The 17,238-nt window shown below is 34.3% G+C and overlaps 1 protein-coding gene across 1 annotated transcript in view; it reads left to right on the top strand.

Moving 5' to 3' along the window:
- Positions 1-17,238, top strand: part of CEP83 (centrosomal protein 83) — a 95,119-nt gene that overhangs the window by 62,857 nt on the left and 15,024 nt on the right. The window contains 4 exon segments of the mRNA XM_006923834.3: positions 1,937-2,012; positions 4,177-4,274; positions 4,276-4,326; positions 5,904-6,033. Coding sequence (XP_006923896.1) covers positions 1,937-2,012; positions 4,177-4,274; positions 4,276-4,326; positions 5,904-6,033 — 355 coding nt within the window.

Below are 17,238 nucleotides of genomic sequence, written 5' to 3'. Positions count from 1 at the left end.
ATATTAAAGTGTTCTATTATTATTAATTAGTGTGTTTGTGTATCTATGACTCCTTGCATTTCTTGTAGTTTTTTTCTTTTTGCTTCATAAAGATGATTGCTGTATTATTTGGTATATAGATAATCATAACAGTTATATCTTAATTGTGAATTGTGGCAGCATTTAAAAGTGCTTTTTTTTTGTCATTTAATTTTTTTTTGCTTGAATTCCACATTGTCCAATACCATCATTACTCCAGTTTTATTGCTTCCATTTGCCCGGTATATCTTTGTGTCCTTATTTTTAGTCTTTCTTTGTTTTTTAAATGTCTTTCATGTGTAACATATAGTTGGGTCTTGCTTTGGATCCAAATCATAGATCTTTTTATTTTAGTTGATGAATTAAGTCCATTCACATGCAGGGAGCTCGTGCTCACTACAAAGACTTCCAGTCAGGAACCTGAGGAATCTCTTGCTGGGGAATGATTTTCCTCTTTTTACTTACAGATATTTTGAAGTTTGGGCATTTTCTGTCTCCCATTGTGAAAGATTTGATTTTGTGTGGCTTTATTTGTTCTCTTTGCTTTTCTGTATTGTTTTGCAAGACATACATACCACAGAACTAGACATCTGCTGTTATCTTCAGCTACTCAGAAGCTCCCTATATATATATTTTTTTTAATTCTAAAACTTAATGGCTTCCTAATAATGTAGATTAAAGTTGAGAGGTTTTTAAATGTTATGTTGATTAAGTCGTAGGTTATGTTTTGGGACAAGGTTTTTGATTTTTTATTACTCTGGAAAGAACTACTTTAGGCAGCGATACATATATTTAGGAATGTGAGGTTTTATGAACGATTAATTTAAATGTGATCTTCTATAATTCTAGAATCAAATCTGTAATGGATTTTGAGAGACAGTGTTGTCCTACCCTTTGCTTGTCGGTGGGTACATTTTTCAACTGTTCAAGACTGGAAAGTATTTTCTCTGTCCCAGACAGTCCAGAAAGGAGAGAGAGACCCACCCTGGGGACCTTACTCTGTTTTATCTACTATTGTTCTACAGTTTGGCCAATTAGAATCTTTTCTGTTAGAATTTAAGCCTGTTTCTTCTGGTTTGGGCTTCTTGTTGCCATAGTGATAAAATGTTCAGCATTCTGTCATTACATGAAGATAATAATGAACTTGACCCTTATGTTTTTTTTTCTATATAAAATAGCTTCCATTCCTTTAGCTTTTATTATAAATCATTTTCTATTTCATTAGTTACTTTGATAATTTTTTTTTAGTTCCTCTTCAGTTTCTCCAGATCATTTATAGTGTGTAATTGACCCCAACTTATTTTAAAATATGGACATAGTAACCAACATAAAATGTAGCAGAAGGAGTAATTAGCAAAATTTGCATGGCTTTTGTTTTGTAATGTTTTACAATTGTGTTTTTCTCATGGCAGTTTTGATTTTCTGGTTTATAATTCTACATCAGCCAGGTCTATTTTGATCATTCGTTAAAATAATCATAATTGCAGCTTGTCTTATTTAGAATTTGTAAGATGGCTTCTCCTAAACTGGATTACTGTCTGATGCCTTAGCAACACATTATGCACTCTTCCACCAAAGGCCGTTTGCTCAGGCCGTTCCTTATGTTTATCAAAACTCTACCTATAAGATTTTAATCTCCAGGTAGTTTTCTCTCATCTTCCTAGACAGACCTGATTTCTCATCTATTCTGTGCCCATAGTTGTAGAGTTTTTCATAACAAAAGCAGAAATTTATGTTGTTTTATTAATACGTGAACACAACTTGGCTGCCAGAAGTCAAAATCTTTATCGTTGTGTCTACCAGTTTTCATAGCATGACGCCTGGTGTTAATACGGTCACTTAGTAAAAATGATTGTTGAGGCAAAATATATGAACTATGGATTCTTAATAATGTGTTTTGTTGGGTTGTGATTTTCAGGTTAAAACTTCAACAACAAATTGTGAATATTGAAAATGCAGAGAAAGAGAAAAATGAAAATTCTGACCTGAAGCAGGTATTTCCCTTTTTTTAAAATTAAATTTATTAAGGTGACATTGGTTAATAAAATTATATAGGTTTCAAGTGTACAGTGCTATAATGTATCATCTGTATATTGCATTGTATTCACCATCCAAAGTGAAATCTTCCATTCCCACATAGTTGACCTACTTTACCCTTTTCTACTTCTTCCCCACTCCCCTTTCCCTGTGGTAACCACTAAACTGTCGTCAGTATCTATGAGTTGTTGTTGGTTTGCCTTGTTTGTTGCTTTGTTTTTATTTGTTAAGTGCTTCTTTAAATCTGTGTTTTGAATCTATTGGAATTTTGTGTATCAGTTTTCTGAAAATCTAATCATGACAATTTATAATAGATGATGTTGATATGTAAAAATGTTTAAACCTCTTTGAACTCTAGTAAGCTTGTTTTGCCAACTGCTGTTTTTCTTAAGATATTTTTATATGCTATGGCCCATGATGAATTTTTTGTTTGTTTGTTTAAAAGACAGTATTTCGATATTCTGAATTTTAAACATTAATTCGATAGATTATCCAGTTTTTAAGTTACTTGCATGATTGACTTGTAACTTTATATTTCTTATTCTGTGAGCTATTTCTTATTCTATCCCTGTGAAATCTAAGAGTTGTACTTATGAGGGAAATTTATATTTTAACTAAAGTTATTTGGGTTCAGGAAAGATTTATATGAGGAAAACATGGAAGAGTGTTCTTTTCTGAATTCTATTTAATTTTTAGTTTAAAATGGTTTATTCCCTTTAAATTTTGAAATAGGATTCCGTTTTTAAGATTCGTGTTTGCATGCTAGCTGGCATTGCTCTGTATATGCAGTTATAGTGTCTTAAGTCTCAACTAGGAGAGTGCATAGTGTTTGAAGTTATCTAGTAATATCATTGGCATTGGGCTTTCTGTCATCCTATAGATGTGGAGATGTAGTAAGCTCCTTGAATGTTGCTTGTTTATTCAGGTGCAATACTGATATACTATTTACAACTCCAGTTAAAAATAAAGAATAGTTCTTCATGGAGAAATTCATTCTAAAATAGAAATCTGAGACATACCATTTTACTTTATTCCGCTGACGATTGCTCTTTGGGCATATGTATTCCTGTCTAATTTGGCTTTGCTACCATCAGGCAGTATGGGATTATCTCCCATTAATTTATTGTATAAAGAATGTGGTAGAATCTTGAGTCTCATAATGGGATCTTTAATCCCGAGGCTCTTGACTCTCTGCTTCCAAACTTCTCTCAGAGAATGGCTAAAAGAATTGAAAGAAGTGAAAAGGAGGACTTGGTTATTAGTTGATAAAATGCCTTGTGGGGGAAGTGGGTGTAACTGTGTTCTAAACGAAGATTATTTGGATATAACTTAAAAGCAATGTGAATCTTTCTAGCCTGTTAATCTATAACTAGATAATCACAGGCATACCTCCAAGATACTGCAGGTTTTGTTTCAGACCACTGCAGTCAAGCAAATATTGCAATAAAGTGAGTCGTAATCTTTTTGCTGGTGGAGGGTCTTGCCTTCAATTTGTAAAAAAATTCAACATCTGTGAAACAGAATAAAGCAAAGCACAATAAAATGAGGTATGCCTGTAGCTATTTATGAGAAGAAGTATTTCCAGATAAAGGTAAGTTGGGATGGAGAAAAGGCCTGATTGACATTTTATGGTTTGATAAATAGCTCTAGAGGCCAAGCAATCTGTACCATTTATTAGATTTCTCAGAGTATAGGTACATGGGAGTGGGAGAATGAATTTCCTTAGCAGCTTTCCCAGCTGACCTGCTTTACTAGGAGGTTAGAGGAAGTGTAATAGGAGACTAATAGTTGAATTCTCTCTTCTCACCTTCCTGCTCTCTGATAACCTTTCTCCCTACTCCTAGTACCTCTTGACCAGCCTGCTTAGTTTTGGAAGAAGAAAGATGACTCAGTGGTAGATCGAGGAATATGGTTCTTGATACTCTTCAGTTATATTAAGAAATGATCCCATGCTAATGGGACTAATGCTGCAGCTTTTTATTATTTCACTTCAGGTGTCCTTAAAGATACTTCAGTTGGGTGGGTCCTTTGTGAAGAAGATGTTCAGTATCCTCTGCCCCTCTTACATTCCACTGAATTTGTTTAGGGGCCTTAACGGTTCTCTTTTTCTTCTCTTTTAAGCAAATCCGTAGTTTGCAGATTCAAGTAACCTCACTTTCTCAGTCAGAGAATGAGTTGCTGAATTCAAACCAAATATTGAAGGAAATGGTGGAGCGATTTTTTTTTAAATTTAAGAAGCCAAGCTGAAAAAGCACAACTGGAAGTTGAAAAGTAGAGTTTGCTCTTTTCTATCTGCAAATCGTTTCATCTTTCTGCTATATATAGTTCTTTTAATGAAGATTCCGTATTGAATGTGTTTTGGGAACTAGTTACAAATACCCCTTGACAGTGTACAGTGGTCTGAGGTATTGTCCTTTCTCGAGAATGAGCTTTATGGACTTGTGAATTAATTAAAAAAAAAAAAAACATTTAGGAAAGAAGGCCTTTTAAAGTTCTGCCTGACCACAGTATTCTGAAAACCCTCAAAGAAAAACTTACTTATTCATTGAGTAAACTAGTACATTTCTTACTTCAAATATCTAAATTATTCTAGACAACAGAAAAAAATTTGGGAGTGTGCAAAACTTCCTAGAATTAAAACTATAATCTTTTAGATTTTCTCTTTGAGAAGCTCATTTATTTGTTTAGTAGTAGACAGTATAGTAAACTGGTTGGAAGATGATTTTGCTGATATTCAAGATCTTATATTCTCCGGGAAATTTTGTTTAGATATGGTAGAGAACTGTTTTGTATTTGTTTTGTCTTTATAACAGGTTAGTATTGTAAGTTTTTTTTTGAATCTACAAAATATTATGTTCAAATTTGTTCTTCTGAAGGCTACCTTGCTACATAAAATTTTCTTTAATTTTTCTGTTATTTCACATTTTAAGTCTTACCCATGCATTTATATTTATAGTTGAATTTCAAGAAAAGGAAGTTAGCAAGATATTTGTCCATAATGTTTTTGACATTCCGTAGGGTCCAAATTATTTTGCTTATATTTTGCAAAAAATGGAAATTTGTATTTTGGACTCCTCAAATGTTTGATTGAAATGTACTTAACAATTCTAATGACAATATTGCTAGCAAATTTAAGTAATTCATCATTGGTTTCTGAATGTTATTCATAGGATTGTATAGCAGAAAATAGCTGGACTAGGTAGGAGTCTATAGAATGTGATTTTGGTCTTAACTAAAACACTTAAAATCTGTATGATTTTAGGCTTGTAATCTGACTTCTCAGAATTTATAAATCTCATTTGTACTGCCTATATTAATGAAACTAAGAATTATATAAAGTAAGCAGAAGAGCTTTAAAGATATGATATTATAATGTTAATTTAAAATATCATTGATGTGAATTTTACTCTAGCTAGAAAACATGCCACATTAAGATTTGATACCTGAGTTGATTTTTAGCTAACTTTATTAGACTCAGTTTTTATAACTCAGTTTTTTATCATGATTCAGAGCTGGTTATCAAATGTTTGTCCTGTCATTAACTAGGTATAAGTCTTCAAGAAAGTTAGTTAACTGCTCTAAGCCTCAGTTTCCTCATTTATAAAATGGAGATGATAGACATACCCAACTCAAAGGGTTCTTATAAAAAAATAAATGATAAGCACAGTGCAGGGTTCATAAGAAGTACTCAGTAATGGTGGTAGTGCAGATATGCGGACATGCAAGAATGCCTACAATTGGATAATTAAGGATGTGGTGGACCAAGTAGTAAGTTTGATTGTACTTGTGATCATGTCTGTTTAATACTAAGAGTTAACTTCTATGTTTTGCATATATTCTTCTGATAGGACATTGGAAGAGAAACAGATACAGTGGTTAGAAGAAAAGCATAAGCTTCATGAGCGTATCACAGATAGAGAAGAAAAATATAATCAAGCTAAAGAGAAATTACAGCGAGCTGCAATTGCCCAGAAAAAGGCAAGTGTTCTTATTAAAGTGATTTTGATAGAGTAAAACATAATTAACTATTTTAGAATAAAATATATAATTAAAACAGATTTTACTGGTACGTTTACTTTGATATTTAAACATAATGTTTTGCTGTCAACTTTGCAGAGATCAGTTGGGAAAATCCAAAGTGCTCAACCAAGTTTATTTCTAAATTTTGTGTACAAGTCAGTTTTTCAGAGCTGACATGCATTTTCCCACCAAGACAGTGTTTTTCAGTGATGAAGTTTCTAGACCAGCCTTATTTAACTGCAAATCTTATTTAACTGCATTTAAATTACAAGATGATTAGGTCTATTTCAACTGTGCTTAACTAATACTTGTAGCATCATTTTTTGTGTTTAAAATGCTTTTTTGTTTCCAACTCAGGAATATAGAAGCAAGTATCTCTTTGCCCCAGCAGTAGGAACTAACTAGGACCCCCACTGGCTTCTAAAACAGCCATGACCCTTTTTAAGCTTCACTTTTGCAGGCATATTTTGTACAGAACCTAAAAACTTAGTTTTTAGTCCAGGGCATCGTGGAAATAATGTAATTAGATGATTCACCTGTCAGTAGTTTTTAACTTTTTTTCTACTTCAACAAACGCAAGGAATGTAGCATGGCTCCAGCAGTAACCATGACTCACTGTGGCAGTGAGTCAGTAGTTATTGTCAACAAGATTGGTGAGTGTGGTGTTATGCGTTGAGACATCACAAATGATTTGATATGTCTCCATTTGATAAGTTCTCTTAGTGGCATTGGTTTAGGGGAGGTAAGAAGGTCTGAGATGAGAGGAAGGTGCTTTTGGTCATAGCTACACCAGTATCTTAATGCCTAAATGTTTATTGGAAAGGTTAGCCGTTCATATTTACATAAGAGAAGAAAACTGTAAATCACTTACATATTTTAAATTTGGAAACCAAGGACACTGTTCCTAGTCACCTATTTATGTTATTAGATATAATTGCCAATTGCATCCTGATAGTTGGAGTGAGAACATGCATGAGAAGTCTAAAAGTCATTGCTTCCCCCATGTTCTTGGCTTTTTTCTTTCCATAATGCTAGAAGTAATATAACAATGAGATTAGAAAACACCATTTACTGTATAGGAATTCACGTGAAAACAACATAATACTTGTGTTGTTTTCCATGTATATCACTTTTTCTTTCAGGCCATGTACATACTGGGTATCGAATGGGTATTGAGATTTCGGTGAATTTTTATATGGCTTGCGATGATCTTAGAAATTTTATTTATGCTTCTTTGTACTCTTTGAAACGTAGAAGCTTCTGAAACCAGATGTTAGCAAGAAATCACTAGAAATTATAAAAGCTGATTTGATCTTTTCACAGAGAAATTTTTATGTTGAGGTTTTAGCAATAAGCATCTTAAAGATCAGTTTCTAATTATCGAGGTTATTTTGGGTTGACTTCTTTTGGAGCAAAAGTGACATCCAGTGGCGAGAGAGTTTATCAACTAATCTCAGGTATGCCATAAAGAAGAGAGGTGATATTTTTAAGAAGCCTGCAAAATAACTTCTTTAGTAGTGTGAACCAGGATGAATTTTTTTCTTGTTGAAATATCTGCCAATTGGTGGATGTGCACACAGCAAATATCCATTTCACTTTTTAAAATGTGATCTGTAGATTATGATTTGAAGCCATAGAAATTGTTAAACTCAGTCGAGTGAATAATTATGACCCAGAGCTGTTCTACCTTGGAGGACACTGCCCTAGAGGCTTACAGTTTTACATCAATTAAAGTGGAAAAACGCAATGTGTGTGACATAGAAATACTATAAAAAATATATACAAGTATATATAATTTTAGAGCTAGAAACAATTTAGCATTCAGATAGTTTTTATAGATTAGGAAACTGAAGTGGTGGTAGGAAGCCAAGATCACTTGACTAGTAAGAGTCATCACTATGACTAAAACCTACATCTTCCAATTCTCAATCCTGTGCTTTTTCTGCACTGTTACTCTTTTAATTTCCCTCTTTCTTTGATTCCAAATACTTTACTGTTTTTCTCTTCATTGTAGCCATAATCCATATGAGTATTATTTCCTGGGGTAGAATAACCACTAAAAATTCTATAATGTGAACCTGTTCCCACTCGAGTTAAAGATAATGCTTCCATTTGAAAATTTTGGCTGTAAGATTAAATAAATATAATTTATAAAAGTGCAACAGACTTTTTGGGTTCTTTAAATTACAAAAATCATAATGTTCTTATGCAGTAAAACTAAAACAAGTCACAAAATATTAACTCTAGGGCAGAAATCACGATTCTTTAAAGTTATTTGCTGTGAGAGGGTCTTATAATTGGGAAGCAGCAGCTTTATTTTTTTCCCCCAGGCTAGCTAAGATGGCTCACTGTTTATTTATGGCTCCAACCTTTAAAGCATAAAGCTATGTCATTTCTGGTAAGTGTTTTTTGATAGAGTGTTTACATAATGTTATTTTGCTGTGTTGATTAGTTTGGTAAAGCATGACCAGGTGTCTTGAGCTGGGGTGCCCTTCTGTGAGTGATGACTTCTCTATATTTTCTCCACACATTGTTGAAGTGTGAGTATGAAGAGAGATCTTTTGGTATAAGTTGTATTTTTCCTTTTGAGGTCCTTGAATTAACAACTTGTTATTGCTATTCTAAAGTATATCTCTCTGAAATAATTCTTGGTTAGATACTATTATGAATGTTTTTAGAGAAAAAAAAAGAACCGTACCATAGTCTTGAAGTTGTAAAATATCTATTGATTATGTTGTGCAGCCTTACATTATGCTAGGAGAAAATAAAAGCCATAATTAATTCTTGCCTTTGATGACCATATATATATAGGTAGAGAAATAAAATAACATGCAATACCTAAAGAATACTATTAATCACTCCCTGGTGATCTGTGTGGACACGAGTTTGAGAACTAGTAGTGTACTAGAGAAGAAACCTTGAAGACAGGGATGCCATTTAGGAAGCTGTTATAATAAACTTAAAATGAGATAAGAAGTCTGGAATTTGGGCTAAGGATATAGGAATGAAGATGCAAGGTGACTTCCAGAAGTATTCTGAAGGAAAAAAAAATTACAGCATGTAGTGCTAAATAAGAAGAAAGAGCAAAATTGAAGTATTTTAGCCGTGAGAGGGAACAAATGGAGTTGTCATAATGGAATTAAGAACATGTGTCAGTTGAGGAGTAGAAAGAGAAGATATATTTGATTAAACACATGTCAGTTATGAAATGATAGCAATGTATCCATATAGACATGTCCTAGACTCTCAAGTGAAGATATTGTGTAGATAAATAGAAATAATGGAATGCAAAGCTTGGAGATGAGTCTTCAGATTAGAGAGAGATAATTAAGCATTTAAGAGTTTGAAATTTTTGAAGAATAGAAGGACAGAACTAAGTTGACTTGGAAAGTGGAGCTTGAGTTAGTGGAGAATGGACAGAGGTAGAAGCTAGAAGGTGGTAAAAGGGGAATCCCAGCTGTGATACTTATATTAGTATTCTCTTGATTTTTCTAGTACTCCTTTGTGTTGTAATGTTTGTAACACTAAGACATCCATTTGACTATTCTATGACTGTACTAGACTGCTAAAGTCAATATTAAAATTAGTCTTTATAGCCAGTTCGCCCTCTGGACTTTCATTTCTTTCAGTAGAAGGCCATTCTTACAATCCCTTCGGAGTCAGATGTTTGATTCACCCTGAGGGCTCCCTTTCCCAAATCTAGTCAATCACTATATTAGCTTCCTATGGCTGCTATAACAGATAATTTCAACTCTTGGCTTTTTTTAATGAGTGGCTTAAAACAACAGAAATTTATTCTCTCACCATTCTGGAAGTTAGAAGTCCAAAATCAAGGTGCCAGTAAGGCCATGCTCCCTCCAAAAGAGAACCTGTTCCTTGCCTCTCTCCTAGCTTCTGATGATTGTTAGCAATCCTTGGTGTTCCTTAGCTTTAGAAATATCACTTCATTCTCTACCTCTGTCTTCATAAGGTGTTCTCCCTATGTGTCTGTGTCTCTGTGTCCAGATGTCTCTCTTTTTATGACACCAGTCATATTGGATTTCGGGCCTATCCCAGTCCAGTGAAACCTCATCTTAACTTGATTATATCTGTAAAGATTCTTTTTCCAAGTAAGGTCACTTTAGAGTGTTTTTAACACCACCAACAAATTTTCTAATACTCTGGACACCACTGAGTGTCCAACAGTTCTGTTAAATGTTGGTATTATATCAGATTCCATAAATTAAAGAGTTCAGTCTCACAAGACTGCCCTTATTGCAGATGCCAATTCCCAGGCCACCTGTACTTCTGACCAGCTGGCTATAAGTTAGGAATTCCCATGACACTCTCCTCAGGTTCAGTACTGCTAGAATGTCTCACAGAACTTAGGAAAACATTTTACTTACACCTACAAGTTTATATTAAAAACAAAAGGAACACCAAATGGAAGAGATGTGTAGGGCAAGGAATGTAAAGGAAAGACACAGAGCTTTCATGCCCACTTAGCAAATCACCAACTTGGAAGCTTTCCGGGTCTCATTGTTCAAGTCTTTATAGAGATCAGTCTCTTTCCCCCTTCCAGAAATAGAGATTGGGGAGTAGGGGGTAGGGTGGGGCTGAAAGTTCTCATCTTCTCTGGTGACCAGCCCCATCCTGAGGCTATCTAGGGGCTCCACCCTAAGTCACCTCATCAGCTTAAACTCAGGTATGATTGAAAAGGCCTGGTTATGAATAACAAAAGATACTCCTATCAGTCAGGAAATTCCAAGAGTTTTTGAAGCTCTGTGCTAGAAACCCAGGACAAAGACCAAATATATTATATCATTGTCACATTCTGAGGTTCTGGGTGCACATAAATATTTGGGAGAAACTATTCAACCCAGTACAATCACTAGGGCCTGTGAATTCTTCCTTTATGACGTCTCTCATATTTCTTCCCACTCCATTTTTTTTCCTATTGCTAGCATCTTAGTTCAGACTCTCTTCACTACAAAGTTTCTCTGTATTCATTTAGCCAATTCAACAAATTTATTGAGTACCTACTAAGTAGCATGTAATGTTTATTCACTAGAATACAGAAATAAAGACCTGGTGTGGAGGAGCTTACATTGTGGTGCATAGGAGATATAGAGTAAAGAAACAAATACATATCAGGTGGAGATGTGTGCTAAGAGGAAAATTGAGAGGGATAAAGGGTGCTGTTTTATATATGTGGTCAGGGAAGGCTTCTCTGATGAGATAACAGTTGAACGGAGACCTGAAGGAAAGGAGGGAGGATGCCATGTTTTTGATGCAGGGAATACTGTTCCAGACAGAGGGTAGAGCAAATAAAAGAGACAGGAGTCTGCTAGGTATTTGAAGAAATACAAAGAGTCAGAGACCTGGGTAGGTGGAATGGAGAGAAGTAGTAGGAAGCCAGGTGATTTTAGGGCTTTGGATTTTATTCTGAGTGAGATGGAACACCTGGAGAGTTAATTGAGAAATGATGTAATCTGAATTATATTTTAGAAGAATCTCTGGCTTTTGTGTAGGGGCAAAGAGAGGACTGAGGAAGACTGCTTGCTTTTTAGTAGTCTGAGTGAGAGATGATGGTGACTTGGAATAGAGAACTGATAGTGAAGTGGTGGTCAGATTGTGTGTATATTTTAAAGGTAGAACTTACACTGGTTGTAGGTGTGAAAATGATAAAGATGAGTAAGATGTTGGGCTTGACCACCTGGTTAAAGCATAGTTGCTGTTTACTGACATGGCAAAGACTTTGGAAAGAACAGGTGTGGTGGTAAAATATAAAGATGCCTCCTTTGGACATGTTGACTCTCTGAGATGCCCATTAGACTTCTGTGTGGAGATGTTAAGTAGTCTGGTGGTTACGTAGCAGGAGTTCAGGGGAGAGGACTGCGCTAGAAATAAAGATTTGGGAGTCTTAAGGATATAAATATTGAAAGCAATGGGATTAAATTAAGTCATCTAGGAAATGAAGGAAGACTGAGAAGATAATGTGTCTGAGGATTGAGCTTTGAGGAATTCTAAAGTTTAGAATTTGAGAAGATGAGGAGACTGAGGAGGAGTGGCCAGAATGGTAGAAGGAGAACCAAGAAAGTACTAGATGCCGAGTGAAGAAAAATGCTTCAGGAAGGACTAGCTGTGTCAAATGACATTGAGAGTATGATGATAAAATGGTAATATAAAGACTTAAGAATTCATATGGCTATGTGGTGATTATTGGTGGCTTTGTCAAGAGTTGTTTCCGTGGAGTAATAGGTATGCAAGTGGGTTTGAAGTGGAATCAAGAGGAATTGGATGAGAAAAATTAGAGTTTTTCTAAGGAGCTTTGTTGGGAAGAACCAGAGACCTGGGGTAGTAGCTAGGGAAGGTTATGGGGGTCAAAGGCTGTTTTTAAGAAGGGGAAAATTATAGGATGATTCAGTAGCATCGGAAAATCAACTTATAGAAATGATATTCTGTATTAGGCAGAAAGACATTAGATTCAGTTCAGAGGTGGAAGGGATAAGAACACAGTGTATCTATTGGAAAAAAGTATATGATTACACATTTCTGGTAAATTGACAGGTATAGTGGAAATGTGTGCAAATTCTCTACTGATTGGGGCTATTTTCTCAGTGCAGAAAGGAATCAGTCCTCTAATCAGGTCAGACTATGAAGAATGGAGGTGTTAGAGATTTGAAGAGAGACAAGGAGTTGTTAAAAAATAGTATGAGTTTGAGAGAGTTATTGGATTAGTAGAATTGCCAAGGCCCATTTGAAGTTAGTGATGGTTAATATAAGGTGAGACCAGTCAGCATAGTTTTGTGTCAGCTATGTTCATTTGCATAGGTTCAGGCAAACAGTCAGTAGACAGTTGTATTCAACTAAGGTCACAGTTTTTCCAGGCAAGTTTGAAGAAGATGGAGACTTGGGTCAAGGCAATGAGGGTGTCCGCAGGGAAATGACTAGTAGCGATGGAACCTAAGGCATTCATCAGGTCTTTCAGTCAACCAATCAACCAGTGTTTTTACTGCATTCTCGCTCAGTTCCTGGAAAATACTAAGTGCTTAGTAAATGGTTGTTTTTACTGTGATGAGGAGGAGGACAACATTGTCCTGAACCCTGTCTTTAGGAAACTTATTTCCAGACTTACCTCTTAAGAAGCAAACTTTAGAACCTGTCCCTGTATACTGATGCCGTTTTAATCATCTCAAACAATGCTTTTTATCCATTAATCCCTTCTGGGGAATCTTCAGGTAATATCATGTTCCTATAGACTCTCTCTAATTAACTACTTATCGTTTTTAGAAAACCGTCTCTCCTAATTTTGTACTTACAGACTGGAATGCCCTTCAGAAATCCTTGTATTTTGTATTAGCTATGATTAATATAGGGCCCAGTTAAGTGTGCGCTCTTGCTGTGTGTGTGTGTGTGTGTTTGTATGTGTGTATGCTCAATTAAGATTTGTTGATGATGAAAGTAAAAAATTTTGTATTTTACTGTAATTTAAATGAGCAATACAAATGGAGAAACCTAACTAGATTTTAAGATTGCAGGTTTATATAGTCATATAATAATGAAGTATTAAGCATGTTCATCTTTTAAATGTCTCCTATCATTTGAACTAAAATATCTAAAAGGAGCACATGATTTTGATAATGAAATTAGCAAATATAAACTATGGGAAACATGTGGATCAGCTCTCCACATGGGAATTAGAAGACTTGGATAAAATATTTAAAAAAAAAAATGTCCGTGAAGGGCAGAGAATTAGCAATCTTGGAGAGGTAGGAAACCTAAAGAGGTGAGCATGGCATTTCAGGTTTTTTTTATTTTTGTGAAAAGTACTGACTCTAGAAGAGACAACTGAAAAGCTGAGAAATGAAGCAAAGCTTTTGACAACAGCATAGGGTTTGGGGAACAAAAATTGGATCTCCAAATCTTCCAGGGAGAGGGACTCAGATTCCCTCTAAGGTTAGTCCACTAGTACTTTGGGTTGGACTCTGAAGGGATATAGCTGGCCTTTGCAAGTCTTGAAGCACAGCTTCAGATCACCTCAGTTCTTAAAACTGGGTATTTATCTACATTGTTGTGTTCCTAGCTGCCTGCAAGGAACAAATGTAAATCTACTTTAAGGGACAATAACATTGTAAACTTCGAGTTTTTCCCCCAATTTTTGATATATCCAGCTCTAAATAAAAAACAGATACCACAACACACCTATTAGAATGGCCAAAACACTCATGATACCAAATACTGGCAAGTATATGGAACAACAGGAACTCTCATTCATTGCTGGTTAGGTACAGCCATTTTAGAAGACCCTTTGGCAGTTTCTTATAAAGCTAAACATAGTCTTACCATACGACCCACACTGATCATGCTCCTAGGTATTTATTCAAATTAGTTGAAAACTTACGTTTATACCAAAAAAAAAAAAAAAAAAAACCCAAACAGAAAACACACCTGCACACAAATGTTTATAGTAGCTTTATTTATTATTGCCCAAACTTAGAAGCAACCAAGATGTCCTTCAGTAGGTGAATGAATAAAAAAAATCTGTGCTGTATGATACAATGGAATGTTACTTAGTGATATAAGTAAATGAGCTATCAAGCCATGCAAAGACATGGAGGACTCTTGAATGCATATTGCTAAATAAGCCAGTCTGAAAAAAACTACATACTGTATGATTTCAACTGTATGACATTTTGGAAAAACCAAAACTATGGAAACAACAAAAATTCAATGGTTGCCAGAAGTTCTGGGGGTGAAGGGTAGGGATGAATAGATAGAGCACAGGGAATTTTTAGGGCAGTGAGACTATCCTGTATGATACTGTAATAATGAGTACACGATATCATGCATTTGACAAAACCCATAGAACTATACAACACAAAGAGTAAACTATGGACTTTACTTAATAATAATGTATCAATGTTGCTTCGTCAGTTTTAAAAAATATACCACACTAATGCAAGATTTTCATAATAGGGGAAACTACATGAAGGGAGAGACTATATGGGACCTCTCCACTTCCTGTTAAAATTTTCTCTAAACCTAAAACTTCTCTAAGTCTAATGAATAATAATAATAATAACAACAACAGCAGCAATAACAATAATAATAATACCCCCAGCTGCATAAAGAATAACATCAAAAGTCAAGAGAAATAAACCAACATAAACAGACTCCCCATAGGGGATCCAGGTAATAGAATTATCAGATACAGGCTAAAATTACCATGTCGTATATGTTCAGAAATAAAAGGAAATCTTGAGAATTGTACCAGAAAACTGGAAACCATTAAAAAAAGTGATAAGTTTAGAACTAAAAAACACAGCTGAATTATGAACTCAGTGGATAGATTTAACAGTAGGCATCATCATCATCAAGATATGAGCAGAAGCCAATGAAACAAAATATACAATAGAGAAAATTTAAAGTGCTAAGAGTTGATTTCTTGAAAAGATTGATAAAATTGATAAAACCTTAGCCTGAATCACCCCATAATCCCCACAAGATAGGTAGGTAGGTAGGTACGTAGATAGGTAGGTAGATAAACAGAAATGAACAATATCATGAATGAAAAAAGGATATCACTACACATAAATATTAAAACAAAAAGGATATCATAAAAACAACTGTTAATTATGCAATTTAGACTAAATGAATAAATCTTAAATTCTTAACAAAACTAATATAAGAAAAATTAGAAAATCTGAATAGTCATATCTGATAAGAAACAGAATCCTTAATTTAAAAATTTCTGTAGAGAAAATGCCTGGTTCATTTGGCTTCACTGGTAAATTCTTCCAGATACTTAAAGAAGAAATAATACCATTCCTAACACAGACTCTCCTAGGTAATAGAAAAGAAAGAGAAAAAGATCCCCACTTATTTTATGAGGTCAGGACCCTATGTAGTCATTATATGAAAAGAAAATAATATCACAAACGTAGATGTAAAAATGTTAAATATTAGCAAGCTGAATCCAGTGATATATGAAAATGATCATGTATCATGAGCATGTGGATTCTAGAAATATATCTGCCTTAACATCAAAATTGATCAATGTAATTCAACACCCTGACAAAGAAAAACTATTGTGTTCATCTTAATAGACACAGAAAAACAATTTGGCAAAATTTAATACTCTTTCATGATATAAACTCTTATTAAAATAGGAATAGAAGAGATATTTGCATCTACAAAAATCCTTGAGCTAAAAATCATACTGATTAAATTTTCAGTGCTTCCCCCACCCACCCAAGTTCAGGAGCAAAGCAAGTATGTTCATTATCACCATTTTGTTCAACATTTTATTGTAAGTCTTGGCTAGTGTAATAAGATAAGCAATAGAAATAAAAGATGCAAAATTGAAAAAAGGAAGTAAAATTGCCATTCACAGATGACATGATCATGTGTGAGTAATACAAATCATATAAAACTTAAAATTAATATGTGCAATTTGAAAATTTCTGGGAAAAGGTGAGGTAACAAATCTCATTAGTCTTTTTTGGTTATCCTATTTACTTTATTATTTCTAACAATTCTGGAAATAAAAACTAAATTTAAGTACTCATTGAATAATTTTACTATGCTTGCCCTCCTAGGCTATTACAGGGCACAACCATTTCTTTTTGGAGATATACTTGACCTATAACATTATATTAGTTTCAGGTCTACAACATAACAATTTGATATTTGTATATAAAGAAGCTACTCAATTTTCAGTGGGGTTACATCCCAATAAACCCATCATAAGTTGAAAAATAACTCAAAAATGCATTTAATGACCTAATATCAAACATCATAGCTTAGCCTATCCAACCTTAAACATGCTCAGAACACTTACACTAGCCTACAGTTGGGCAAAATCATCTGACCCAAAGCATATTTTATAATAAAGTTTTGAATATCTTATGTAATTTAATATGCATGTTACTTTCGCATCATCATAAAAAAAGTTGGGGACCGTCTGTTTTATGAAATGATCACCACAATAAGTCTAGTTAGAATTCCTCACCACACAGTTACAAAACTTTTTCTTCTTGTGATGAGAACTTTTAAGATTTACTCAGCAACTTTCAAATATACAATAAAGTGTTATTAACTATAACCACAGTACTGTACATTACATCCCCAGGACTTATAAGTGGAAATTTTCACCTTTTGATCCTCTTTACCCATTTTGCC

Source organism: Pteropus alecto, unplaced genomic scaffold (genome assembly GCF_000325575.1).
Source record: "Pteropus alecto unplaced genomic scaffold, ASM32557v1 scaffold76, whole genome shotgun sequence".
Taxonomy (NCBI): Eukaryota; Metazoa; Chordata; class Mammalia; order Chiroptera; family Pteropodidae; genus Pteropus; species Pteropus alecto.
This window is presented reverse-complemented; position numbering and strand designations above follow the sequence as displayed.